Raw genomic sequence first — 27,920 nt, 5'->3', positions numbered from 1 at the left:
ACTAAGTTTAGAAACAAGAATGGAATCCCAAAAGTGACTACAATACACATTTAAAACAAGCGAATACTTTATTAATATTGTTCTCATTAGTTTAAATATGTTTTCCTTTGTAAAATCTCGAAACAAAAACAAAGAACAGGAGTGTTAAAGCCTGTCTTAATTCAGAACAAACACACATCATCAGAACATTACAAACATATGGTAACTCTTTCTGCATTTGTAAACAACCCAAGCCACCCGCCCACCCCGTCTACAGTTTAAGATTTGGCATTTCAATTCCCCCCCAACGCATACGCCTTGACCTGTTTGTGTCATTAACATTTTTTTCTTGAATTATTGCAGTTTGAACAAGAAAAATCTAACTCCACTAAAACAAACACCTTCTAATAAGTGAAAAAAAAGCATTAGTGCCAATATTCTTAACACAGTCAGCAGTACAATGAACACAAATTTTGTATAGACCTTCTGTATGGTAAGCAGCCTTGCCTGCAATTCTGACAGGCAACATGCACACTCGTTCTCACACACACACACACACACACACACACACACACACACACACACACACACACACACACACACACACACACACACACACACACACACACACACAAATTAACAGTGGTAAATGAATCCACTTACTTGGTCTCAGTCCCACTCATACTCATGTCCATAGTGTGAATGATACTGGATCCACACATGGAGAAATGCAACAAAGCCTCAATTTAACATTTATCACTGCAACAGTAACAAACATATTCAAGAGATAACAAGAGTGCGCAAGGTAAAACAGTAGGAGGTCAGCATTTTGAAAACAAAATAACATTTTTCATTATTTTCACAATTCCAAAATTAAAGCCTTACATATAAACTGGAAAAATAGAGACAAACTTGACATACACAGTAAGATGCAGTTCTGTTATTCAGAGCTGATTGCGTGTGGTTGGGTCAATGTCATTTTTCCAGGTGTGTGAAAATAAACTGCACCTTTCACATCATGTAGTAGTTTTAAGTTTTCTCATACAATGAAGATAATGCAGTTTACAGTGCCCTTATTTTAAAAGGTGCGTCTGATTTTGGTGTATGAATGTAAATCTTTTCAAAAGTCTTCCATTTACTAAGCACAATACAGTCTAGTTTAGTCTTTCAGACCAACTGACTGACCAATCTTATTCAGTTTTCAAGTCTAAGCAGTTGAAATCTTCATCTGTGGAAAAAAAGGCTGTATACAACTAACAGTCCCTGCGTTTATTTATATAATAGCTTAAATCTGGCCACAAGAATGTGTGTAAGCATGTCTCACATTTCTTCTTTATGCGTGAGCACGTTGATATGCAAACAATGTATATGTATGCACATGTGTGGAACATTAATATATGCATATCTGTATATGTGTTGATGTGCTATTGTAAAATACATAACGTATCCCAGTGTATGCAATATCAGTGTGTCCAAACCTACAAAAGGAGAAGGCTCTTCAGACTGAATCAGCTCCACTGCCCAGCAAATCACCAGGCAACAACGCAGCAGGACTGTCCATTTGGTGCCTCTCCTCCATTTGCGGTGCCCCCCACAGACTGCTGCCATGGTATCCTGCAGCCATGCCCCCCCAAAGTCCGGACCTCCCAGATTCTACTCCACCGACATTTCCCACCCCTCCTGCTCCATTGGTGCTCCACTGGGAAAAAATCCCCAAACCGGGCCCTTGGACTGAGGAGGTTTCTGAACAGCTACTTGTACCATCTAGACCTTGCCAACCAGAACCCGGGGACATGACACCACTCGGACCTACGGAACCACTTTCCGCTCCACTGCCACTCCCCTCTCCACCTGAGATGGTGCTCGCTACAGCCCCCTCACTTCTTGGAGAGCTAGCCCCACTTGGGGTCACTACGGTGCCAGTTCCAGGTGAACCAAGCGTACCAGCAGATGCAGCCCCTCCTGTGCTCGTCACATCAGCGCCTGCAGCCTGGCAATGTGCAAAATAGTGGGAAACTTCCTCCTCGCTCAGGAACTCTGCCAGGATTGTGGTGTTCCCCAGTACACACCTACAAAGAAAAGGAGTTGCGAGTCATGTAACTGCCAGCATTGTGTTCTGAATGACAAAGCTATTAAATAATGCCCCATTATACACTATTATGACTCATTTGCCTGTTTAACTGGATTTTTTTTTTTTAACATTCTAAAATATTGGCTTCAGAACAGAGTGCGACCAGCAAATTGTTGAATGGGTGGATATTTGTGATGAGATGATTCTACACAGAGTTATTTTTGGAATGAGGGACGGCATGAGCGTTGGTATTGATAAACCTACATGTGCAGTGCACCCTGGGCCTTGGCTGCCTCAAGACGGCTGCTGTAGCGAATCAGCGCGCTGCCCTGGGTAAGGCCAAGGTGAAAGGTCAAAAGGGGACCATGCTGCATGCATATCGTCTTAAGTGTGGAGCCATCAATCTATAGGGAAAGAAGAAGATGGGATTAGGCTGTAAACTTGATTCGGGTGTGTAGAAAGAGAAATAAATCATGAGCACAAAGGTTATCATCATCGTAACGGTCGGTTTTGGTAACAAATTGTGAAACCCATATCTGGTTGAATGGTTTGTCTAACTTTACAATCCACTTAAAGCAAGCCCGGTGATAATTTTGCTGTCTGGTCTTGTTTGAGAATACAGATGAATGACAACTCAGCTTTAAGATGTTCTGATCCAACAAGCATTCATTTTTCATTCATCATCGTTAAATCGTCTTAGAAAACAAGTCTTTTGAAATAAATGGTTTCCTTCTTGTACTCCCTCCTTACTTGTGGTGTCAGGTTTCTCAACAGCAACCAGGAACTGCCTCTCGAAGCCACACCATCACTCCAAGCTGTGCCTGCAAAAAAAAAAACAAAAACGGCATTTACTGGACATGACAGATTTGAATAAAGACTTCATATTATCTTGGACCTGAGTCAAGTTTCAGTACCTGGCCCAAATCTCGAGTCTTGTTTAACACCACCCCCACCCCAGCTCCGGGCTACCCGTGGGCCGACACTTCCCCAAGGAGTCCTGTGCTCGTCACATCAGCGCCTGCAGCCTGGCAATGTGCAAAATAGTGGGAAACTTCCTCCTCGCTCAGGAACTCTGCCAGGATTGTGGTGTTCCCCAGTACACACCTACAAAGAAAAGGAGTTGCGAGTCATGTAACTGCCAGCATTGTGTTCTGAATGACAAAGCTATTAAATAATGCCCCATTATACACTATTATGACTCATTTGCCTGTTTAACTGGATTTTTTTTTTTTAACATTCTAAAATATTGGCTTCAGAACAGAGTGCGACCAGCAAATTGTTGAATGGGTGGATATTTGTGATGAGATGATTCTACACAGAGTTATTTTTGGAATGAGGGACGGCATGAGCGTTGGTATTGATAAACCTACATGTGCAGTGCACCCTGGGCCTTGGCTGCCTCAAGACGGCTGCTGTAGCGAATCAGCGCGCTGCCCTGGGTAAGGCCAAGGTGAAAGGTCAAAAGGGGACCATGCTGCATGCATATCGTCTTAAGTGTGGAGCCATCAATCTATAGGGAAAGAAGAAGATGGGATTAGGCTGTAAACTTGATTCGGGTGTGTAGAAAGAGAAATAAATCATGAGCACAAAGGTTATCATCATCGTAACGGTCGGTTTTGGTAACAAATTGTGAAACCCATATCTGGTTGAATGGTTTGTCTAACTTTACAATCCACTTAAAGCAAGCCCGGTGATAATTTTGCTGTCTGGTCTTGTTTGAGAATACAGATGAATGACAACTCAGCTTTAAGATGTTCTGATCCAACAAGCATTCATTTTTCATTCATCATCGTTAAATCGTCTTAGAAAACAAGTCTTTTGAAATAAATGGTTTCCTTCTTGTACTCCCTCCTTACTTGTGGTGTCAGGTTTCTCAACAGCAACCAGGAACTGCCTCTCGAAGCCACACCATCACTCCAAGCTGTGCCTGCAAAAAAAAAAACAAAAACGGCATTTACTGGACATGACAGATTTGAATAAAGACTTCATATTATCTTGGACCTGAGTCAAGTTTCAGTACCTGGCCCAAATCTCGAGTCTTGTTTAACACCACCCCCACCCCAGCTCCGGGCTACCCGTGGGCCGACACTTCCCCAAGGAGAGGGTGTGCCCTGCTTCTGATTGGTTAAGCCAGGAGGGGGGCGTGGCAGCTGTGAGCTGTTGCGATCGGCCTTCCACGACTTACTTTGTCCGATGGGCTCAGGGGGCCAACTGGACTTATATTCTGAGTACTTTGCTGGAGAGAAAATGGGGTGGTGTGAATAGGAAATCTAGGTTTGACAAATGAATCCTGCTAAAGGGAGTAAAGAGCAGTAAAGTACAGTTTACTTGTTAGAGGTTTTTTTTTTTTTTTTGCATCACTTCAATACCAATTAAGAAGAGTGCAAGCAATTTACTGATAAAAACAAAGTTTCTGAACTAATATTCGTAAGGACACCAGGATTTACCTGTACCGTGTGCTTTGCTGAGTGGGCTGTCTGAGGCACTGTAGGGCCAGGCACCATGTGAAGGCAGTGAGGTGTTGAGGGCAGGATTTGGCCCTGTTAAAACATTGCCAGATTATTTGGAGTTAGGTACATTATAATGCAAGACAGTCATGAGCCACTAAGATTCTGGATAGACTGTCTAGATGTCAATAAAAAATAGACAATTACAAAGAACTAGCAATGCATGAACATAATGGCTCAAAACCCATCATGTCTCATTTTCTGGAAAATAGTGTAAAGCATCTTATTAGGCAGAGGGGAAAAATAGTTCCACCCAGACTGCAGAAGGACTATCATTCTAAGACCTTGCAACCTACTCTCTGCTTTCAGTGTGCGTGTGTAGTCCTCTCTTGCTCTCTGAATATAGTGGTTATTAAAGTAAATAAATAAAATGAACATGGAATAACGAATAAACTATTTGGCATACCTATGTTGTCTCGCAATAACTGATGGTCAGAATCATTGAGGTTTGGGGGTCCCGGGGAGCCAAGAACACTACCGGGGGTCATATAGGGGTCAGATTCAGGGTCTCCACTATTCTGCATCCCATTCCAGGGGACACCAGGCTGGAACTCTAACATCGTTGAAGAAAAACAAAATAATCATAATGATAATTACTATTGCTACTGACTTAATCCATATAAAACATTTTCATACATAGTACTATTAAAAAAAAAAAAAAAAAAAGCACAATAATTTCTTCAGTGGTAAAGCCGTACCTTTGTGTGTAAGTGTGTCATGTACAGAGGCCTTTAACTCAAGTTATTTTATTTAGTTATATTAAGTTATTTTTAATTTTCTGCTTGTTCTACTTTTCCATAAGGCAATCGTACCAAAATTAATAATCACCTGGTGGCCAACTGGATGTGGAAGTCTTGTTCCCCATTTTGCTCCCAGGCGTACGCTGCCAGTTTTCTGTGGAGCCTTAAGAGAGAATACCCAAAGTATCACCATTTGGAATCGGTTAATGGAAATAAGGTGAGCCCCCACTCGCCTTTAATGCAGCAGTTAAATGCTTAATAAATGGTGTGCAAGAGATAAATACAGTCCAGCCAAATAATACTGTGGATTGATATGATTTTGATTCAAAACATTCCCCATTCAATATGGTTCATTAAAATACACTGTGAACGAGGGTGAGTCAAGACCAGATTGAGGTTTGTGAGGTGGTAAAAATTCGGTGACAAACCATCTGCTGACCTACCATTCTTGAGAAGTGTTGACTCAGGGGGAGATGGAGCTGGGGAATGTCCCTCCATCATCCATTTGAAGCGTGACTGCTGTCCTCCGATGTCCTTCAACCCCCCGATCATGGGACTGCCAAGTTCCAATCCTGATGGGTTACCAACATGGACATTTAAACATGTTCAAGTCAAACTCCTGTACAGTATATCTAAAGGAGCATGTTTACCCTCCCAAAACTTGGAATGCAAGTTTAGAGTCTCAATCAGACTGATCCGAGGTAGAGTTCTCTGTACCAAAATGTACAGGTGCATGTCTGCAGTGTCACACTAAACTTCGACACGCACACACATGATACAGAACAATCCTCAAAATTGTAATCAATGTACTCTATATATATTTTGTGTTGTGCAATATATAAAATGTTGACAGTGTTTCTTCACTTACTTAAAAACTGCACATTTAATAAATCTCAGACAACCACATAAAATAGGACATCTATCCATCCATTAGGAATGTGGTAGGAAGTCAGGGTATTCGGAGAAAGCCTACACAACTACGGCGTAGGATCCCATATGAAGCCCTTTTGGGTGGTTATGTTATGTTTTAGATCGTAGAATAAAAATCAAACAGAATATTTAACATGTTACATTTAGGTCTTGTTCAAAGCATTCCTTATTGCAGGATTTAACATCAGTCAGTCCAGCGTCAGTGAATTTGGAGGGGCCAGACGCAGTACTTACTGTACTAAGCCAAAAGACAAACAACATGTACCGGAAGCTGCGCATGTACATTTAGATTATTATAAATGTACACATGTATGTTGTGAAATATGTGAGAGGCTAGGCTGAGAGGAGCATTAAGTGTGTGTTGGGTGTGAGTGTGTTTAAAAAAGGGTGTTTGTGCTTCAATGTTGTGGATTAAATTGTGACTATCATTTTGTATTTTATTTAATTAGTGTAATTTTAATCATTCAATTATGTGTTGAAAGGACCCCTTCGAAAATGAGATGATGCATCACAAGGGGATATCCTTTGAAGTAAGAAACCTTGCCGCCTAATTCTACCTTTATTAAAATGAAACACAATAACAAAAACTGCGCCTGTTGCACTCACCGGAGTACACCCCTTGCATTTTGGAATGCGGGTCTGACACGGGGCCTCCCACTCCAGGAGGTGGATACGAGTCACCCATGGGCTGTTTCGACAGACTTCCTCCAAGGTGAGAGGGGGATAATTTTGAGCTCCCGGCTGCTACTCCACCATGTTGATGTCGTTGTTGCTGGAGAATTGCAACAATCCTTGCCAGCTGAGAATCAGGCAAATAAATCACTATCAGAAAAATACACTGCATTAAAAAAAAAAAAAAAAAAAAAAAAAAGGAATTTCTTATCAATAGTATGAATTGGAACAGTTGATGTCCAGTGTATTCATGACAATTCAAGAAGCTATTGTTATGACATCGTTGCTGCCGTCACGCAGAGGGGAATTTGCGGAATAATGTTGACCTGCTGTGGATCTGGCTGCTGTCTGAGTGGCTGTGGCTGAGGGAACTTTCGTTGGTTTTGCAGAAACTGCTGCTGCTGTTGTTGCTGCTGCTGCTGTTGTAGCAAGAGCTGACAAGCCTGTGGGTTTTGAAAAAGATAAAGTGATATGGTGATGCTAACATTAGGTCGCGGTAAGCACACTGACAAAACGCTGTTGGTGACACTTTTTTTAAATGACAAAAAATATAATAATAATACTACTAACAAATACAAATGTAATTAAAATTGACAAGTGAAATTTTTGCACTTATGCACACTTAAGTAATGAAAATGATGTTTATGCATTGTAATAAACCTTAGAATCGAGACTTGGGAGAAATAATCGATTCTGAGATGAAAACAAACAGAACCCATAGTTCTCCTGTTGGGATACGATGAGACTTAAAAACAATTCAGAATTCAATTTACAATGTAGTCATGTACCAGATGGAATTGCTGCACGTGGGGGTAGATGTTGCTAAGCACAGCTAATTGTTGTGGGGAAATCTGAGGAGGGAACACTCCTCCACCAACACTCCCAGCTCCACCAACAGAACCGACACCTCCTACTCCTCCAAGCACACTGCCACCAGGAGACGGCATCTGCTTCAACATAGAACCCGGCACCTATATGTCAAAGGAGAGGCAACAAAAGAGTTTGAGAAAACACAAAGCTGCTTTTTTTTTTTTAATTAAACTGATAATCTTGAATCAATTGGCACTGTTAGTAGTCACAAACAAGTGCATATAACTCATAACAAACCAGTGCTTTCTAAACTTTTTTTGTGGAGCCTCCCCTTTTTTTTTTTGGATATGAAACTTCTCAAAAGCAGAGTTTAGCCGCTCCTCTCCTTTACACCCAGTCCTTTCTTCTATTTTCTACGCAGTATTAACTTTCTGGCCAAGAATATGTCAATCAGCTATGATTACCGGGAACTCATGACCAACAAGATTAGACACGCAGGACCTGAGCAGACAGGAACGGATGCGGCACTTGAGCTCGAAGCCCTGGAGAGGGGTTCAGAGGATGCAAGCCAGGTTGGTGTATCCCTCGGGACTGATGGATCCCTCCACCACTTCCAACATACATTCCGTGGCTACCCATCTGTGGGAAGGGGATAATGGAAACAGTGTATTAATAAGTGATGTGTTGATCTCTACTTCTAAGCCCAAAGTTAACTGATGCATAGAATTACCACATCAATCGACAAGCTTGGCAGGTGATTAACGGACACATGGCCCAACACGGTCAAATAGTGGTGCTAAGCCATCGTTAATGTTGAACCCTGCTGCTGACTTGATACGAATTTTTGCCAAGATGAAAAAGGTGTTCATACTTTTTCACCATAGGTGCTCATGTCAACAGGGCCCATGTCTTTGGCATTAGACATGCGGTAAACTCCTCCACCTCTTCCTCCTCTCCGAATGTCGCCATTGTAGTCAGCCATCCCTCTCTTGTCTCCTTCCATCTTCTTCTCTATGCTGGGGTCTTCACCCTGAGATTGACCAATGCAACAATAATGAAAGCTACTTGTGAGAAGGACACATTCATCAAATGTTGGTGGCGGTATTATTGACTGTCAGTGTATTTGTTGCATTTGTAAAAGATCAAGAAAAATACATATATTTTTACGAAGGATAAAAACATTACCAGAGGACCCATGTTTGAAAACTGTCGTGAGATTGGATTCAGCCAGCTGTCTCCACTCCCACCCTTTGGGAAGAAATTTAAACATTATTGTCAGTCATATAATGTAAGAACAGGACGACTCAATACAGCCTACAAATGAAAAAAAAAAAGCTCATGCGCCACATACTAAAAACCACTAAGAGTCAAATAATGTCTCGATTTCTAATATAAGGAGAAACCTCCTCATTGAACGCTCGAGTTTTACTAACCTTCATGTTGCCTCGCCTTCCACCATGACTCCAGCCTCCTGAGTGAAAGGAGGAACTACTTCCTTGGGAGCCAGTGCTGTTCCAGATCCCTACCGCGCTGTCATCTTCCTCTTCCCAGCTAGGATGACGGGAGGCTGCGACTGAGCCATCTCCCTTCCCACCCCAGGTCTCCAGTGACTTGGTACCTTGAAAAAAAAACAAAATGAACGGCTCCCATGTTAAAACTTGAAATAGTGTAAGGTCATACATGTTTTTTTTTTAGGTTAATGTAGTCAAAAAGAAAGAACATGTTGATTTCATCCTATTTATTGATGAATTTGGTAGTGGCCCATCCGGGCCAGCGTCATTGAACGTTGGGTGGTCCGACATAATCAAGCAGCGGGTCCCAGGCTACTGTTAACGTAGAAGCCTGGTGTGGGCCTATTGTCTGGAACGTAATTATACAGAAGGATGCTAAGGAGTAGTAGCCTAATCAGATCCTGTAATATGCATCATCAAAGTGGGTGTGTAAAGCTCTGTATATTTTAAAAATGGTTACCATGGTTACACAGCATCAGAAAAGTTCCTGATTTGTACAAAACTGGAAAAAAAAAAACACTGTGTACTATGCACTAAACTATAAATTATATTTCGACTTGAGATAGAAAACTATTAATGATAATGCGTGATCATTTCTGACTTACTTTTACCAGGGTTGGGTGAGAGGTTTCCCCAGCCAGACATTTTAGGATCGTCTGAGTCACCCCATCCCGATGCTGTATCCGATGTCTGGTTCCAAGCACCTGACCCATTGTCAAGAGACTGTGTGCCCCCTCCCCACATACCTGGATGTGCAGATTTATCAAAACAAACAGTCAAATTTCGTGGACAATTCAACAGCAAGTCAAATATTCCCTTAAAAAAAGTGTGCAACACAAATCTGCCACAGCAAAAATAATGCTCACCAACAACTGTATTTCCGGCGTTAGCGTCCCTGTGTGGCAAGCCCTGATGTCGTCGAGATGGCTGCAGTGCGGAAGCCTGCTGACTGTGGCTTTCGCCAGATGGGGCTCTATTTTTGTCCCACAAGTTCACATTTTTGCCATTGTAGTTGGTAGGATCTCCCCAGGCTGAAGTTCCGTCATCAATTTCCATTTTGTGACTGATGCACTGAGGAGAGGGCTCATCCCAGCCACTCGGTTTCACAGAGTCATCCCCAGAGATTTGAGGAATGGGGCCAGATATCCAGCCCGAACCTTGGTTCTGATTCTTGGATGGCGGACCCCCACTTCCAACATTCGGCCGGCTGTCCCAACCTCCTTGTAGAGTTCTTCCTGGTTGGTGATGTCCCTGTGATTGGTGATGCTGATTTGGGGTTTTCATTGCGGCCACTTGGTTGTTTGGTGTCGGACCTGCTGCGTGGGGCTGGGAACCCCCCCAGTCGTGGGGAGACTTAACCACATCTCCCTCTCCCCATCCTCCCCGCTGAGGTGCACTTTCATCCGGGTTACCCCAAGAGGATACTTCATCCGAGCTGTTTGCACTTCGGAATCGTCCATCTCCCCACCCACCTCCAGGTTTGGACTCACCCTGGCCCCAGTCTCCCCAACCACCTACCTTTCCTCTTTCAGTTCCCTTCCACCCCCCTGTCCTTTTGTCTTCTGGGCCAACAGGCCACCCGCTGCTCTGCTCTCCTTTGTCTCTCCAATTCCCACCTCTGTGGTCCCCCCACTGGTGTTCGTCACCCCACCCTTTGCCCTGGTTGTCAGGTGGAGGATCGCCCCAACTTCGAGTTGCATTTCCTGGACTGTCCTCCTTGTCCAGCATTTTGGGCTTGTGTAGAACGCCATCGGACATGTGAGAACCACAAGTAACCTGTGGACCACCGCCATCCCAAGAGTCCCTCACTGAAGCAGGGCCAGAGGTCACATTGTCAGACTCATCATTACTATTTAGCCTGGAATTGGAGATGAACCCAGAACTGCGATTGTTGGGGGGCATTGTTCCCGATGAGAATGTGGAAGATGAGGACATTTTTTCATTTCGATGCCCTACTTGTTTAGTGGTGTTCAGATCCCAGGCCACATTCTGACGAATTTGGGTCTGGCCCCAACCCGTGTTGGACAAAACCCTGGGATCCAGGTCAGATCGATTGAGCATGCCTAGTAAGGCCACTTCAGCATCGGAGGTCTGGTTGGAAAGGGCGAGCACAGACTGGGCTCCATGTGTCTTCTGCTCATTACCAGTCCCTTTTTCGCCATCATTTTTTGTTCCATCTCCACTAGAGGAGGCTTGTCCTTCACCACCAGCGCTTTGTCCTTGCTGTTGGACCACGTGCCCACTTTCCATCCCTTTTTGATTGTCCCAAGCATTTTCCATCATTGCTAACTTTGGTGACGCAGATCCTGGCAAAGCACTTCCACCGCCGCCTTCACTGTTGTTGTTGTTGTTGTTGCTCCCACAACCCCCTGTTGCACTTGCTATTGCTAAGTTATTTGAACTTACACATTCGTCTGTGTCTCCACAGTCCACTGCTGAGCTCCTGTCTTTCCACCCTCCCTGAGATAGCGTTTCGATATTTGCGCTTTCCCTTCCCCACCCTGTATTGTCACCCTGGTTCCCAAAGCTCCCCGGATTTTTATCCTGTTCATGGATCCCAGTGTCATGTCCGCCCCAATGATCTTCCTGTGAAGCACCTGTTCTTGGAGCAGAGGGCACTGCAGTCAAAGGTTTCAAAGAGGAAGAGACAGCAGAAGAGGAAGACAAAGGACCACATCGATGCGCACTCCCTTCTCCTTCAGCACCAGACTCAGTTTCTCTCTTGTCACCATCTTCTCGATTTGGTCCTGGTCCAGCTCCCTGTGCTCCTTCACCTGAATCCAGCTCTTGCTCAAAGTTTCCCAAGGGATGCTGTTGTTCTGTACTTGTGTCTAATTCTGCTGTCTCCGTGTGCTTGTGAGGGAGAGAGGTGGTGCTGGCAGGAACTGAAGACAAATGTAGCGAAGTGGCTGAAGTCGATGTCTTCCCCTGCACGAGGGCTGGCCAGGCGGAGGGGTTCACACTGGGGTTTAAAATGGCACCGGGGAGACTGCTGTTGCTATCTGCGGGACTCTCTTGAGGTCCAGGAAGCAGATGGGAGACTTTGGAATTATAAAATGCTGCTGATCCCAATCCTGCTTCCGCCCGAGGGGAAGTGGATGAGCTCCACATGACGCTGCCTGTCTGAACACATTCATTTTGTGATGAAAATGAGGAAAGAGGAGAAGAAATAGGAGGGGAGGGATTGTACACTTTCCCTGCACCTCCTTCAGCTACTCCGCCTATCTGCTGGAGGTTCTTCTCATGAAATGAGGCACTACTGTTTTTGTTACCAGGGCCGTCTTGCTGCTGCACTCTTCCTCCAGATCCATCAGAACTTAATTTGACTGTGCCTTGGATGCTAGGCCAGCTGTCCAGATCAGTCCCGTCCACAATGATCTTGTCACAACCCTGAGAGGGGGGCAGGCTGACAGATCCTGCCCCCCATGTGGAATTTGCATAAGTTGAATTGGTAGAAGATGAGGATAACGACAGAGCAGTAACACCTGATGAGGATGCTGTGTTGGGTGGTGAAGGAGAGGATGAACCCAAGTTTGAATCTAAGGGAAAAAAAGACAAGCATTCCAACAAGCGATTAGCAAAGGTTGGTTTTACATATGACACAATGTTTAACTTTTGTTGTTATTAAGTATCCTATCAACTGCTTGATTGATACCGTTTCGGTAAATTTAAAAAAAAAAAAAAGTGTAAAAAGTTCAAATCTATGTTCGTGGCCCATAACCTTGAATGGACTGCAGACACAAAACTATCATGATTGTTTTGTGGAACCTACCTGTGTCTGTATTTGCATTGGAGTTATCTGCTTCTTTTGAGGAAAGGGGTGGCGCGGCACCCCAGCCACTGCCTACCCCAACCCCACCAGTGCTCTCATCTCCCCCACCTCCCCCGAGTAGCATGGAGGACAGTGGAGGCTGCCCCCTCTTCAGTAGCACTTTGTGGTCCTGTTGGCAGCGAAATCTTGGTGGAACCTCTCTAGACATGTATCGCTGCTGCTGGGGAGTTTGGTTTCCAGAAAGGGAGGAGGGCTGTCCGTTGGCCACAGCAGTCCGCTGCTTTGCATTGTTCCCGCCACCAGGAAGAACTGGTGCAGAGAACCCAGTGGCACTAGAATTTGGGGACGAGGGGTCAACAGGGCCAGGGCTGGGGGAGACTGAGGTTGGGGTGGTGGGTTGCTGGGAACAGGAGGGCTTGGTTGATTCTGGCACTGGAACAATAAAGTGTACCTCGGGTTAAAGGGTCAACCGTATAAAATGGATGCCATGCTTTTTGCTGTTGACCGTTTCTTAACAGGAAATAAGGTGACACAACTTGCTTTTTTTGTGAAATAGCCACTAGACTAGAAAATTGCTTATTTATACTGTTGCTACCACATCCATAACTTGGCAACACTCACTGTGCTTTTGTAAAATAGCTCTACTCTGTTCACAGTCATTTTGTTGTGAATCAGCAGGGCATGTCAATGGGGACGCACTTTTAACTACCTGCAAAAATGTATTTCATTTTTTTTAAACAAACAAATAAACTTACATTTATTAATTATCGATTACTCCCCCATCCCTCATACTAGCATATAATACTTTGCAGAAAGAAATGGAACCCATTAGAGGCATTATGAAATGCAATAACGACAGAGTTAAAAAAAATGTATTTACCTTTGACGTTCTGTTCTGGGACCTAAAGAAAAAAGAGCAAATGGGTCAGATGTTGAGCCAGCCTGACATGTTCCAATTCATAACAAAAGGTAAGATACAAATGCGTGTGCAGTGGATAGAAAAAGTCGACAGACCTGTGTTCAAATGGCAAGTTTTTATGACGTGTTAATTTCAGCACATCGTGACACAGTGCATTTGGGAAATTTCAAGGGTTTTTTTTTCTTTTTAAACGAAAGCTTTTATCTGTCTACGCATCGTCCAGACACATGAAGAAAACGGATTGTTGTCTCACGTACTAAACAGCCAGTACTTGCCACAAATGCAACTCCTTCAATGTTGCTGTCAATAAGATCACTCTGATCCTGACGACACTTTCTGTGAACTTCAGCTTGTGCTGTAAGATGTGCAAAAAATGTCAGGAAACGCTGACCAGAACGCCTTAAAATTTCCGGCGTTCATCGGAGGCACTTCAAATGGTGGCAGGCGTATGCAGAAAAGTTTGCACCGCTTTGAATGTGATTAGTTAAGTCTGAACACAACATGATTTGCAGTTTTGCGACCCCCTAAGTTGTTTATTTTTGAAAAGATTTCAATTGTTTACAATTGAGTTGTCCATGTTATGGGTCCCATAAACGATCGAAAAAGTGTTGAAATTATTTAACCGTGTCTCATTTCTTACGATCATAAAAATCTGGCAACTGAACAAGGGTGTATACACTTTCTATATCCATTGCAAGACTTCCACAGCTTCCTGATCCAAACCATAACCTATCCTATTAAAATGCTGGTCACATGTATTAGATAACGAGAAGGTCAACTAAAAACAATTAGATGAGCAATGCAAAACCATGCCACTGTTGACCTTTTGAGAAGTTTCCTTTATCCTTTTGTCGTCTTTCTTCTTTTTCTTGTCTTCCATTAACTGCTCTTCCCTTTACCGATTCTCCAGTCTGTGAATTAAACAGTGTACACATAACACATGTGTTGTTTTAACTGTCTTTGTTGATCTGTATCTTATTTTTAATTTATGTACAGCACTTTTTGTATGCAGCGCTGGTTGTTTTTAAAGTGCGCTATAAATAATGTTCAGTTGAGCTCGAAAAACACGCCCTGGAATTGTAACGCAGCAACGTTGGAATATCTCGTTAATGTATGATCATTACGACATTAGAACATCAACATACATACAAACACATTCTGAGAACACGTCCACGCGTTTGAGTCCAATGCAATGTTTGATAAGGACACTCGGGGCCACCACAATTGAAGGAGCTAGCAGACCCGCGAGCTGATGCACGGACGCAGTGACCAGAAGAGCCTGGGGGGCAAAGGGGGAAGGGGAATGGGGGGTAATGACCGTCGGACACAGCTACGCCCGACGGATCTAGTCAGCAAGCCAAGTCAATAAACCCGTTACTGCCAAACTGTGCACCCCATTGGAACTAACTTATAGATAGAATATGCTAAATGGCCACAAAATAGAAGCAGAAATTCCAGCCAGAGCCTACTATCCAGTACACCCAATCATCGATATTACATGTCACTTGTCAACAACATGTTATTTATTAATAACTTAGGTTTACGATGCACTTACGTCCCAGGTTGCAACGCAGTCGAAGCAGACACCAAAATGCCTTTGACCTACGTAACGGCTATAACGAGCATACAAACGACGAAAGATGCAAAAAAATACTGATATAAGGCAAAACGTTGACTCACCTCGGGAATCACATCGGAAATAAAGTGCGTCCCGTGCAAACAAAAAATGCTCGCAGACCTACGGGCTAGCTAGGTAAGCTAGCTTAGCGAGCTAGTTCTTCGAGGCTTTCAAGGCTAAGTTGGATAAGAAATGACATCACCGAAACGTGAATCGTAGGAAGGCTAGTATCCTTTTGCACGACTATACTTCTCAGGCTGTAAACAAAACACACATAGTAACCCCCAGGTGAGTGGCAGACGCTGTAAGATCTGTTAGTTTGCTATCGGCCATTTTGCTTCTGTGTGGACTGTGGAGGTTTAGCAAAGCAGCATAACATTTCACTGGCTGGTTGTTGATCACCGAGGGGAGGAGAGATTGCCGTGATGATACTGTCCACCAGAGGGAGATGTCGTTATAAAATAGAGGTAAACAACAGCGCCATTCCAGTATTAGATGACTATTAAGAAACCTTTTCAAAAACGGACAATGTACTTTATACATTTTTTGTTATCTTTTCAAGCATTGCTGGCTCACCTTTTCGGTAATACAGGGAAATGCTAAGAGTGCCGTGGATTGCAAATCCGGAAAACGTCACTTTTATAATTACATTAAAACTAATACAGTACTATTAAATGTGAAAATGGAAAGGGTGACATGACACAGAATCAAAAGTAAAGCAATCCCCGATTCATAATAATCATCATCATCACCATAATAGGGCGGCACGGTGGTCGACTAATCATCATAATAAAAACATACCAGATAAAGCACTCATGAAATCAGCTTCAGGTGTACTGATTCCTTTTTATTCAAGCACATTTTCTTCATGGTATGCTAAGCAGTAACCAACCAGTGATATTTCAGTAGCATGAAAGTGTCGTGTTAAGGATCGCCCTTCATGGGCACCCACCCCACTATTTGAGAAAGGAGCACAAAAGATTAAGCACATAAATTTATTTACTTATAAATGCCTTGTATTGTCAGGAGTCCCCACAGCGAGTCACTTGTATGATTTGTTTGACACAGCTTTAATGGACAAAATACAAACTCTCTTTGTGTCCTAAATAGCAACTCTAGACAGCACTGAATAACCAGCGAGTGACCTACAGTATGTGGCTAAGTACCTTTTTCTATCCCCAAATGCAGCAAGTGGATGAAAAGTAAATAAATCGTGGCACTATGAGAACAAGTACAGCTATGCCAACATAATAATCCAGTCTACTCAATTAAACTAAACATTTAAAGTTAACCCACAATCTGGTTGCGGTTTGTTGACACATCCTTAGTAATACAGTAGTATTCATTCTGCAAGTATCGAATACTGGTCGACATTACTGCAGCCTATCGAGCTCAACCCAAGTTACTGACATCTGCTGACTACTGATGGCATTGCGTATGGCGGCGAGCAGGTCTTCGGTGCAGCTCCACGTGCCGGGCTCCAAAGTGCAGTAGAGCAGTGGCAGAGTTTCCAGCTGCAACTGTTCCGCCTGGCACATCTCCTCCATCACGCTTTCATCCTCACACCGTGGAAAAAACTTTCTGTTTGCAAGGGTGAGAAAAAAATGGTTGGATTGCCTCAGAGGCAATTACTGCGTATTACTGGATAACAAGTTCATGCACAACATCCATCCATTCATTTTCTAATCTGCTCATCTTTACGAGGGTCGTAGGTGTACTGGAGCTTCGGGCAGTAGGCGGGGTACAGCCTGAACTAGTTGCCAGACAATTGCAGTCATTATTAAAAAAAAAAAAAAACATGTAGGCGTATGTTTACTCCTTAAAACTCTTTTTATTAAAACACTATTCATGTACGGTTTTTAGTTTCCCTACATTTAAGTGGAGTTGTAATGTTGAAACTGTGCACAATGTTGCAGTGGCTTACAATAATGTTCAATATAATTTTAAGGAATAAAACTTCTCTCGTTTTTGATGACGATTTGGGCCTACTACTACACGACTTCTGGAACATATTGAGAGGACTACTGGGGATAAATTATGCTGACCACACATTCAAACCATTGAATGGGCTCTTACCTGAGCTTCTTGTTTTTTTTGCTCTTTGGCAGGATGTGGATGACAATAGGATAAATCCCTTGTCTCAGCAAACCCTCAACACAAGGCAGCCCGAGCTCCAACAAGCAGTGTTTGTCCTAAAACGGTTAATAAAAGATGTGAATTTGAAGAAGCTCAGCAATGTAACTTTACTGTATTTTCACCGTAGACATGCAGTGCATTAAATTAGTAAAAGTAGCTGTGGGTTGAGCTGCAAAGTCGCTTGATGGGGAGTTTGTGTGTGAACCCTGAGGTGATAAATATTGTTATAATGTCACCTGCTGACAATCTAAGAAACAATGTTTTGTATCACCTGGGTGATGACCTCCTGTATGGACTCGAGCCGTATGCCCAGAGTTGGTGCTTGAGCCTGGGAATCTAACAGAAATATTGTCTTGTCTCTCCTCTCCGAGGCTGGTATTGTTTCTACAAAAGAGGCAGAGATTGGTGACAATAATCCAGATTATTTAGGATCCGACATGATTTCTTGTCTTGTGCGCATCAGACAAACAGTCATTTCCTCCCCACACAGCTCAGAAGAGCATTAAAAGGAAATTCCAATTCCGTTCAGAAGTGAATACTAGTTTGCCTTATGTTAAGTACTGTTCTTAACATAAAGCAAACTACTCGTGTGTAGTTCAGAGATAAGGTGCTGTTTTAGCATTCGTAGTTGGAATAATCCTCATAATTTGACTCCTACCTGGTGCACAGGTATTGTATTGTAATCCAGAATCGACAGGCTGCATCATTCTCTCGATGAGACCACGTGACAGGAGAGACGGCGAAAAGATGACAGGCCGCTTGGATCCAACCTTTACTGGCTGCACCAGGCTGTAAGGGATCAAATGCTCCTCTTGCCCTAAATCGATACACGCGCACACACACTTTGATGCAAAAGAAAATGCGCAGAAAACATGACGTGTATAACTCAAGAGAAACAATTGGTTTTGTAACTTTGGCCCCCCAGCAAGAGAAAAGGTACTAACCTTTGTTCAGTGTGTAAAGAACCTGCTGTGTGGCCCCTACCCCACTGCATTTGGGGTCTGCCGCCTTTACCAGACGAACTCGGCCAGAGGACTTCTTCAGGAACTGCAAGATATGGTGAATGAATACCTGAACCTCATCTCGCAAAACGAATATCCAAATGACTAAAACATCACCTTCTTTTTGAAGTCTTTTTGCGCCACGGCCATTTTCCGTAACTTGACAAGCAACAACTGTTGTGCCCTTAAATGAAAAATAATGGCAAGAAGTGAGTGATCAGCATGATTATTATTTTGATATTCATCATTTTGTGGCTAAATTTGAGAAAAAAAAGGTTCTTTATCACATTGAGAGGTGTTTCATTTTTGTCATTCAACTAAGTCAGAGTGAAAATTTTCGAGGCAGCTCTTATTTTGATGTGCTTTAGTGCAACAGTACAGGAAAGCTAAAAAAAAAAAAAAAAAAAAATTAAAAATAATGGGTGACTATGACCGTGCATTTCTCCATCATTGATGAAATGTCCTGACTGTACTTGGCCCACCTATTATAGTTGGGCATGTTTCCCGCCTGCAGGGGGTTGGCTGTGCGAGGGTCCACCAGGGAACAGCGCCAATGATATTTGCCGTTGCACCTGGTGTCTGTGACGTGTATGATGTCGTTACAGGACACAGCTAGAGACGGCGGGTCTCCGAAAGGCTCCATGCTGAGATTGACCCGCGCATGAAACGAGTCAGCACCCTTGAAAGTAGGCAAGGAAAGCTGAGAGCGCAGCTTGGCATACGCTGAGGACAAGAAGCAGTGGGACAACTCTCAGATGAATTATTGAATAAATGACAAACTGCGTTTTGTTTTGAGTGCAAATGGACTCACCCTCAGGGTTGCTCCGGTGTTTGAGTGAAGACGCTTCAGTCCACCATTGCAGAGAGAAGTGCGCTACCTCGGCAGTGCACTGGCTGAGCAGAACATTTCCTCCACCGGAGAGAACATGCTCTAGCTGAATAGAAAAAAAAAAAAAACGTTGAAATCAGCTCAGTTAAGTTTCTCCATCCTTTCTCCTATTTTTTTTTTTCACTCGAACACTTTCATGTGCTTAGGAACCATAAGTGGGTGTTTTAACCAGGACCCTACACCATATCTCTTCATCTATTATCATGTTGGAAAGTAGCTACACTGATTGGAAAGACAAATAAATAAATAAGCATCAATTTGCATCGTTTTGTGACAGTCTAATAATTGTTTTTTGTGGGATCAAAAATATCAAATTTCTCGTATTTCTAATGAGAAGCTTTTCTCCCAGATGCTTCGACTGTCTGCCCATCGTGACGCATACCTCCAGGAGCTCGCTTCCCTCCTTCAGCCCACACTGTTCTGCCGCCGAACCAGCTTGAACGGAGCCGACAAAGATTCCTGTTTGGTTCCCACCAATGATCGTGATGTCATCAGCCAGACTGGCTCCTCCGTGCTTTGGCGAGACGGGAGGGCTTGAAGATGGTGAGATGGGAGCTATCCTAAAATAAAGCGAGCATAATGATAGCACGGGCTGTAGGATCGGTCTGTGAAAGCCCAATCCTACTGAGATTTCTGTAATACAATGATTGCGTTTATAGCAAAAGTTTTAACAAGTTGGTTTTCCTTTGTTTTTATGGGCAATGACAACTACCTTGGACTGCTGGACCTGTATCGATGTGCGTTCACAGTAGGCATATTGACCAGATCGGGGGGAAACAGATGAGAATGTAGAGAGTTCCAGGAATCCCAGAGAGAGAGTTCGCCATGTTGACCTGAAACACAATTTCGACCCACTTAAAGCAGGCCGAAAATGTCGGTGCTCGTGCAAATGACGCGTCCTGAATGAGACCTGGAACGTTGTCATTCTCATCACTGCCCCAGGAGTCCAAGTCGAAACTTTTCAAAAAGGCAGACAAAGTTACGATAAATTACTGTCGTGGAAAACCTGCGGCGGTGGTTGAAATATGACTGAAAACAACTCACTCCGTGTTGAACCTTCGGTTGATGGAGTTCTTACAAGGAGGAAATGGGAATGTTGAGAGGCGATTTATGTCCTTCTCATCTTCTGCCTGAGGATGCAGACGTTGGCATATTTATAGCTTACCGTCTATCCATAAGCCACTTTTATTAGCGAGTTGAGTCGTGTGACACGCACCGATGACAGGGCATTCTCCTCAGAGTTGGAAAAAGAATCTTGAAATGGACAGACACGACATCCAAGTCAGTAAACGGAGCCATTGAACAGAAAGTGGTTGATCATCCTGGGCCTCGCGAGCGCAAACAACCTACCCTCGGAATTGTCATTGGCTTGGCTTCTGGGAGATGCCTGTTGCGAAAAAGAAAACAAGTACAGTGCAGGTATGAGCTCACGTCAGCAGAGCAGCGCTCTGCATGTACTAACGTGTCAAATGTTGCGTCGGACCAGTTCACAATGTTGTCATTTTAGGTGGATTTCACAATTGATGCATAAAGCTCAGAGTAAATGTTAACTCCCACGTTTGAGAATCTGTTTTCACAGTGAAGACCAAAAAGAAACTAAATCATTTCACAACCTTCCGTAACTGAAGATGGCCGCCATTCACAGGAAGGCTCGGGTCCAAGCCGAGGGAGCAACAGGGTCCGTAGCAGTGGTCTTCACTGCACAGAGACAGGTGCGACTGTGGAGAGCACAGGACCAAGAATCGCGTGTTATATAATAATTGGCTGTAGTTCGAGCATTCCTATCAATCTTTTTTGACTTTACTTGCGTCACAATATGATTAATTTGTCAATGCCTTTTGGGACGTGCCACAAAAAACAAAAGATACATGCTCACATGCACAAACAGATCATACAGGAATGTTAGAGGTTGCCTTGGGTAATGCTCAAGAGTTAAAAAAAAAAAAGAAAAAAAAAAACAAAACAAAACACAAGTTTATTGCTCCAGAAAGAAGTCCCAACCTTCCTATCGTGGTCCACAGAGTTGGTCTCCAATTTATGACTCACAGTAAAAAAAAAAAACAGACCTAGCTAGCAAACTGCTACCCTAATGTTTTCTATTCACTTCGGGCGTTGTAGACAGTGTCCACCGGACAGCAATTACCGCAGTAGTCGTATTTATTCCTTCAAGTGACAAGTCGTGAGAGAAACATCACTGCTGCTTGCTTGACAGGTGTCTTAAGTCGGCAAATACACGAGGGGTTGACTTACACAATGCAGACAGGAACTGCTCTGTTCCGTTTGCTCCTTGCTCTTTTCGGTTTCTCGCTCCAGCTCTCGCTGCTGCTGCTCCATGTTGGCTTGCAGCTCTGCAATGCGTTTCCGCAAACGATTCTTGTCCAAAAGACAGTTGGTGTACTCTAACTGCAGGCTGTCCCGACTGCGCATGGCCTGAAAGAAAAAAGCAACATGGACAGGCAAACAGGATGTTAAACGCCACGCCAGGTGAAGCGTTGGGATGCTGACACCCATGAGCCATAAATCCCGGGCTCAGTCAAAGGCCCTGAGTAGCCACTGACCTGGTCCCTCTCCTTTTCAAGTTCCATGATCTGGTTAAAGTAGGACATGCTCCTCTTCTGCTCTGTCTCCCAGTCCAAGTGGAGAGTTCTCACCTTCAGCTGTAGCTGCTCACACTGTGACTGCAGCTGCAAATGGAGTTCACGGGCCAAATCTCGATTCGTGAGCTGTCTACTGTGATCCCGTTCATTTGGAAATTTCGGAGAGAAAATGTTCACCTTGTCCCTGTGCTCCTCGGTGCTTTGTATCTCCCCTTGTAGTTTGGCAATGAAGTTGCATAGCTCCTGTCTTTGCTCTGCAGCCTCCCTGCGATCCTGCCGTAGGATATCCATCAGAGCCTGGAGGAAACATACATGAGAAACATTTTTTTACCCTACAAAATTCATTCAGCGGGATTAATTAAACGTCTTTAATTAACCGATCATGCAAACTCCACACAGAATGATTTGATCTGAAAACCTAGAACTACGACTGTGAGGCTGACATGTGAACCACTGGCTGCCATTTCCCAGCCGTTCCACGTAAAATTGCACAAGTACTGAAATGTCCGCAAGCATAATGCCATAAAAGATGCAACACATTCAAATATAACCTGACAAGAACGTACTATGACCCCAGTAGCAGGAACCGGATCCTTCATCTGAGTTCCTGTGTTTTCTGTTTTTGAAACTTCAATACGGTATGGCGGCTTTTCGGGTAAAGCTGGTGGGCAACCATGTCCTCCTGTGGACATCAAGCTCTTCTCTGTGCTTGATTGAATCTGAATTCCTTCAGGATTTGTAGGTTGATGCTCTGTTTCTGTTAACCTGGACTTTAACTCTTCGACCTACATGGGGACAGAATGCAGCAGTCATCAAATACACGCTACGGTACGATGTTATCACAATATGAACCTCACATTACGATAATGATCACGATACTGTGAGGAAGTTGGCGATATAAAAAAAAAAATGCTTTCAATACTGTATAAAAACTCACATTATTGTTAAAAACGTTAGATTTAAACATTTCGAGGGAGTACGAGTCGTCGATAATGTAAAGTTTGAAAGTATTTGAATGCAGCTCCCCACTGTCTCACTTGCTTGAGCAGGTCTCTCTCTCGTATGGAGGCTTTGCCTTGCTCTTCTAGGGCCCTGGAGTACTTTACAGACTGCTCCAGATGTCTGTCTTTCAGCTTGCCCAGCTCTCGACTGGCCGACTCCCAGTCTTGACGTAGCCTGGATGATGAAAATTACGCAAAGTTACCTTTTGGCTGAAAAAGTAGAAAGTCACAAAGTGTATAAAATCGACATGATTGTGGCATTGATCAAAACGGTTGTCTTTGAATGGTTAAAATGTACATAGTGACGCAGCAAAAAGATGCCTTTTGAGATCTGGAAGACGAAAGCCACCAAAGCCGCACTGTTTTCGGCAGTTCAAACCTCTCCAGCTGCAGTCTGTCATGGCGTAACTCCTGAGCTTTACGCTCCGCACGGCTACGGTCATCCTCGGCCACCCGACAACGCTGAGACAAGCGGCGTTCCGACATCTGACTGTTTCGAAGTTGCACTCTCAGTTTTTGGACCTCCAGCAACAGAAACTGAGTCAAACCCTCTGGACCTTCCTCATCTGTGAGAACATGACCGTGCATTATAACGCAAACTTGATACATGCACCAAGCAATCCTTTGTTTTTTTTTTTTTTACCCAAGATGAGAGAGCAGCGGTGTGTTGGCTCTTCCCCAGTCAACTGTGTGTATTGCTCTGGATGGTAAAACTCCAGTGACTCCATGAATGCCTGAAGACCTCGCGGACCCTGGCTACGCAGAATGTCCAGCAAACGACCTGTGTGCAATTAAATGGAAAAACTGCAATGAAGTGGAATAATTATGATTCGTGTGTGTGTCAGCTGACTTTTCTAGCACACAAACCGTCCACACCAAGAGCTACACAAACAGAATCTTTCCATCCACATCTATTTGTGTTAGCGCTTTTCCTCATTTGGGTTGTTGGTGAGCTGGAGCCAATCCCAGCTGATTTTAGATACCGTGATCTGCAGTGAATTAGCAACGTGACGAAGACCGGATGTTTCGTCTACACTCTTCATTCTTCCCCGTCACACTCTCCCCTTTACTTACTGCAGCTATGGCGTTCATCATGCTTTTTACGACGCCTCCCAACGTGTTTCTTTCACCACAACACCTGTTCATGTGTGCCAACCGGTTGTTAGCTCATTCATGCACAGAGTTTCTTATTTTAAGGTTTTACAAACAAACTATTGACTTTTAATGTTCACACACAAACACAAAAAAATTCATTCCAGTGCATAGCGAACAGCTCTCACCCGCCTTGGTGATGCGCAGAGGGTACTGAATGGAGTTGAGCACCTCATCTTCATCCTGTTCATCGATCACCTTACACTGGCGCAAATATGGGGTGAGTTTGGCCGGGTTTAGGACGCGTGTTAGCTTATGTCGCACGCCTTCCACACGATCCCACAGGTCCTCGCAGTGCTCCTCTGACCATGACGGGGAACGTCCGTTTTCCTCCTGAATGATTTTTCCTTCCTCTTCCCAAAGTGTGATGCCTGCATGCGTCCCCCAAAAAAAAAAATCAATCATTTCAAAGTTGTTGTAGTTGAGCACACTGGAAAATATTCTTAAAATATTGTGGCAACTTCCTACGATTATGGGATTTCTGAGACAAATACTGAATGGGTGAAATTTCATGGACAACACATTGACAGAGAAAAATAAAATATCATGAATGTAGTGTAATTGTTTTTCACTAGTTTTGATGGTGGTTGCATGTCTGACTCACAGTCAAATAATCTGAGTCCCAGACAAAATAGGTTTGTTTTTGTCTGACTGCACTTCTCTGGAATCCACCATCATTCACTCACTTGTTTCCAAAGATATCCATCAAAATGTACATTGAATAAATGTCTAAGCAATAGAATGCAGAGGTGTACTACATTATATATGGGTTGGTTAAATGTTAAAAATAAATCTGTGGGCAGGCTTCATTGGGATTAATTTGTGGAGAGGCAGGAGAATGAAACTGCCGATCCGGCAACTAAAATATGAGCTGGCAGGCAGGCTGAGACTCGCCGGGATGCTCTGGAATCAAATAATGAAATAAAAATACACTCATTACAGTAACAACGTGGCTGCAAAAATAATTCAGAATTGTATGATGACAACAGAACTGAAACCATCCTGTAGTGTGGCTTGAGTCTCTGTCTTGCCTCAGTCAAATGTTTGGACACACTTTCTCATTCATTTTTATCTGGCACTGTGTTGTGCAAGGTTCAAAGTTTAATTTGACAGTTTATCAAATAGGCGCACATCTTTTATTCATGCACGTGCTTCAAACAAATTTGGCCTGGGGAATAGTCTTCCAATATTGGTGCTAGCTGGAAAGAAAAAAACCCGGCCATTCGACAAACTGGCTGAGACCACTTCAGTAGTTGCCCCAAAAAAATAACAAAATATAAATCAATAGTTTTAGAGTTTGTGTGCCAGCGAATATTCGACAAACTGGCTGAGACCACTTCAGTAGTTGCCCAAAAAAAATAACAAAATATAAATCAATAATTTTAAGAGTTTGTGTGCCAGCGAATACACTATAAATAAAATTCTATCCAGATTTCTCCATTATTGTAACCCATGTTATAAATGTAAACCGAAACAAATTCCTGCTAATGGCCCTGGAAGTGGAAGTGGACTCACCGCTCATGTCTCCAAACGTCTTGTTGAGGTCCAGAGTCTCGACTGCTCGCTGCATAACCTCCACGTCCCATTCACGTCCGGAGGTGAGTCAGAGGGAGACACAAAACACATGACAGAGTGTTTGTGTGTGTGTGCGTGTGTGTACAAGCGTTTTCCGCATGAGTCAGGAAAAAAAATCTCTGATTAAAAAAAAAAAAAAAAAAAAAAAGAAACGTCGATTTATCTTGCTTGTCATGTCTGGCTTGCTGTGTCAGGAGATGGTGCTGTTGAGCAAGGTTTGTGCGAACACAACTTTAATGCAATACTGTAAACACGGTTTGATTTTTACAGCACAATCCCGAAGGGGGAAAAAAAAAAAAAAAGATCAGCAGAGGTGGCAAAAGTAGCTCTTCCCACTATGTAATTCTCTATAAGTGCACGTAGTTGAAGAATACAAGACTGGTAAAAGTAAAAGCATTGAATCTGAAAAATCTCATGACACACAAAACAAAATGCCACCAAAAAGTATGATGATGACCTCGATTTCTTTAGGATTAGACGGAACATTTTTGAATGCCAGTCAGTGGCTTGTGGTTGTTAGGCTGGCACAAGGCAACACATTTGCCATTAATCATTCTTTAATTGTCACTCTTTTCTTAAATGAAGCTGGCCGGGGAATATCTTTCTTCTCCAAATGATCCCTGCTTTACATTCCTTCATGTCATTGCTGTACCTTTTTTTTCTGCCTTTTCAGACCGCAAGATCTCAGTCAATCAACATCTCAACCGCACTTCACTTGACCTCACGCTATTAACTTTCTCTTTTGAAGTTTGTGTCATCCTCCCCCAAAAAGGTTGAAGAAAGTAAAAAGTCCATTTGACTGAAGGTAAAAACAAAAAGTGGATATAAAATATTCAAAAAGGCAAAACTAATACTCAAGTAACATACGGAGATACCTGAAAATTCTACTCAGTGCAGTCACGAGGTATTTTGTTCTTTGTTATTTTCCACCACTGAACATGAACAATGTGTCACTCTTCAGCAATAAATTTGAATTGAAGTGTAAAAGAAAAAAAAGTATGTCTCCTCAACAAATGAGTCAACGGCATTGTGACTCACCCTTCCTTGGAAGTGCCCCACATGCTATCACTCACCTTGATAACGCAGGCAAGTCTGTGTTTCCAAGTTGTTCTTGCCTCAAGCAGTCAAACATGCTTGCTTGACACTTTTCTCCTGAACTGAATCATCAAAACAATATGACACACAGTTTCAGTTTCACTCCTTTGGCGCACGTATGGACCTGATGTGTTGCTTCAAGGTCATCCAAAATGGAGCCATAGGAAGCAAAATATAATGAAGTGAAAACAGATTTGATGTGATCAGTTCTTTTTGTTTTTTTTTGTTCCAATGTACAATGTGGTAGTTCAGATTTGAACTTAACCTGACAACGTTTTTTTTGTGTAACTGTGAGCTGAAAAAGGATACTTGTCTATATTTCAGAGAAGCTCTACATTGTACAGTTTGTCGTCCCAACGCAAATCTCTCAGCAACTTCAAGTAATCATCATGTTTCTGAGCCCAAAATGGCATGAAATATTATGGACATGAGCCGCGACGGAAAATACCAAAGCTTTCTGGATGCAGGGTTGTCATATTGAGTGGGTGGAATTTTAGTGGTGTTGAATGGCATGGGAGATTTGGAATGTGGAAGAAAAGTGTGCAAGAGCAGTCAGGAATTACGGTTTCTCGGGAGGAGAATGTGTCTCATTTCATTCTTGGCAAAGTGCCCGAGCTGGCAGGCCACCCTTTGGGGTTTTTTTTCCAACTTAAACTGTCTGTAAGTGTGTTTGCGGTCTCAGTGCTGATGCTGAGATTGCGCGATTAAAATAAGACACCGTACTTACAAACCCACATCGGCACACGATCCCCCTTAAGACGGATTCAAGAGGAGCTGTGCGTAGGAATAAATACGGCTGACGTTTCATTTCAAAGTCAAAAGTTTTCCAAATGTGTGTCGGCTCCTCCTATTTGCCGGCCATCTTGCGTGGGGATGTGACTTACTGTATCTCTCTGCTCGCTTGGATCATTGAATGCTTTGATGGCTTGACGTGACGGGGGGTGA

The 27,920-nt window shown here is 43.3% G+C and overlaps 2 protein-coding genes across 4 annotated transcripts; both read right to left on the bottom strand.

The window, feature by feature from the left end:
- Window positions 1-45: 45 nt before the first annotated feature.
- tnrc6bb.1 (trinucleotide repeat containing adaptor 6Bb.1) lies at window positions 46-15,926 on the bottom strand. Of its 2 annotated transcripts, none has more exons than XM_019870908.1 (22): window positions 15,592-15,926; window positions 14,735-14,822; window positions 13,873-13,894; window positions 12,993-13,424; window positions 10,087-12,759; window positions 9,826-9,966; window positions 9,143-9,327; window positions 8,895-8,957; window positions 8,581-8,739; window positions 8,211-8,348; window positions 7,688-7,870; window positions 7,226-7,342; window positions 6,834-7,026; window positions 5,741-5,869; window positions 5,386-5,460; window positions 4,964-5,110; window positions 4,498-4,590; window positions 4,101-4,286; window positions 2,965-2,994; window positions 2,801-2,871; window positions 2,315-2,454; window positions 46-2,048 (listed from the first exon to the last, which is right to left on the bottom strand). In XM_019870908.1, the coding sequence occupies exons 2-22, from the start codon at window positions 14,789-14,791 to the stop codon at window positions 1,478-1,480; spliced, it is 5,805 nt and encodes a 1,934-aa protein (XP_019726467.1). In that variant the 5' UTR covers window positions 14,792-14,822; window positions 15,592-15,926; the 3' UTR covers window positions 46-1,477. The 2 variants fall into 2 exon arrangements, with proteins under 2 accessions (XP_019726467.1, XP_019726466.1); XM_019870907.1 differs by having other exon boundaries at window positions 2,965-3,019; window positions 4,126-4,286.
- Window positions 15,927-16,510: 584 nt separating this feature from the next.
- LOC109516455 (caspase recruitment domain-containing protein 11) lies at window positions 16,511-25,982 on the bottom strand. Of its 2 annotated transcripts, XM_019871017.1 has the most exons (24): window positions 25,821-25,982; window positions 24,434-24,676; window positions 23,797-23,934; window positions 23,533-23,719; window positions 23,190-23,328; window positions 22,719-22,937; window positions 22,330-22,449; window positions 22,114-22,239; window positions 21,806-21,985; window positions 21,169-21,273; window positions 20,906-20,942; window positions 20,772-20,809; window positions 20,600-20,685; window positions 20,466-20,512; window positions 20,268-20,388; window positions 19,938-20,115; window positions 19,478-19,601; window positions 19,149-19,389; window positions 18,784-18,850; window positions 18,610-18,712; window positions 18,324-18,482; window positions 17,937-18,049; window positions 17,606-17,721; window positions 16,511-17,110 (listed from the first exon to the last, which is right to left on the bottom strand). In XM_019871017.1, exons 1-24 carry the CDS (start codon window positions 25,873-25,875, stop codon window positions 16,903-16,905), a joined length of 3,150 nt encoding a protein of 1,049 aa, XP_019726576.1. In that variant the 5' UTR covers window positions 25,876-25,982; the 3' UTR covers window positions 16,511-16,902. The 2 variants fall into 2 exon arrangements, with proteins under 2 accessions (XP_019726576.1, XP_019726577.1); XM_019871018.1 differs by lacking the exon at window positions 25,821-25,982 and having other exon boundaries at window positions 24,438-24,546.
- Between the last annotated feature and the right edge of the window lie 1,938 nt (window positions 25,983-27,920).

Source organism: Hippocampus comes, unplaced genomic scaffold (genome assembly GCF_001891065.2).
Source record: "Hippocampus comes isolate QL1 unplaced genomic scaffold, H_comes_QL1_v1.1 scaffold343, whole genome shotgun sequence".
Classification (NCBI taxonomy): Eukaryota; Metazoa; Chordata; class Actinopteri; order Syngnathiformes; family Syngnathidae; genus Hippocampus; species Hippocampus comes.
The sequence above is the reverse complement of the archived record's forward strand: the minus strand, read 5'-3'. Positions and strand labels throughout refer to the sequence as shown.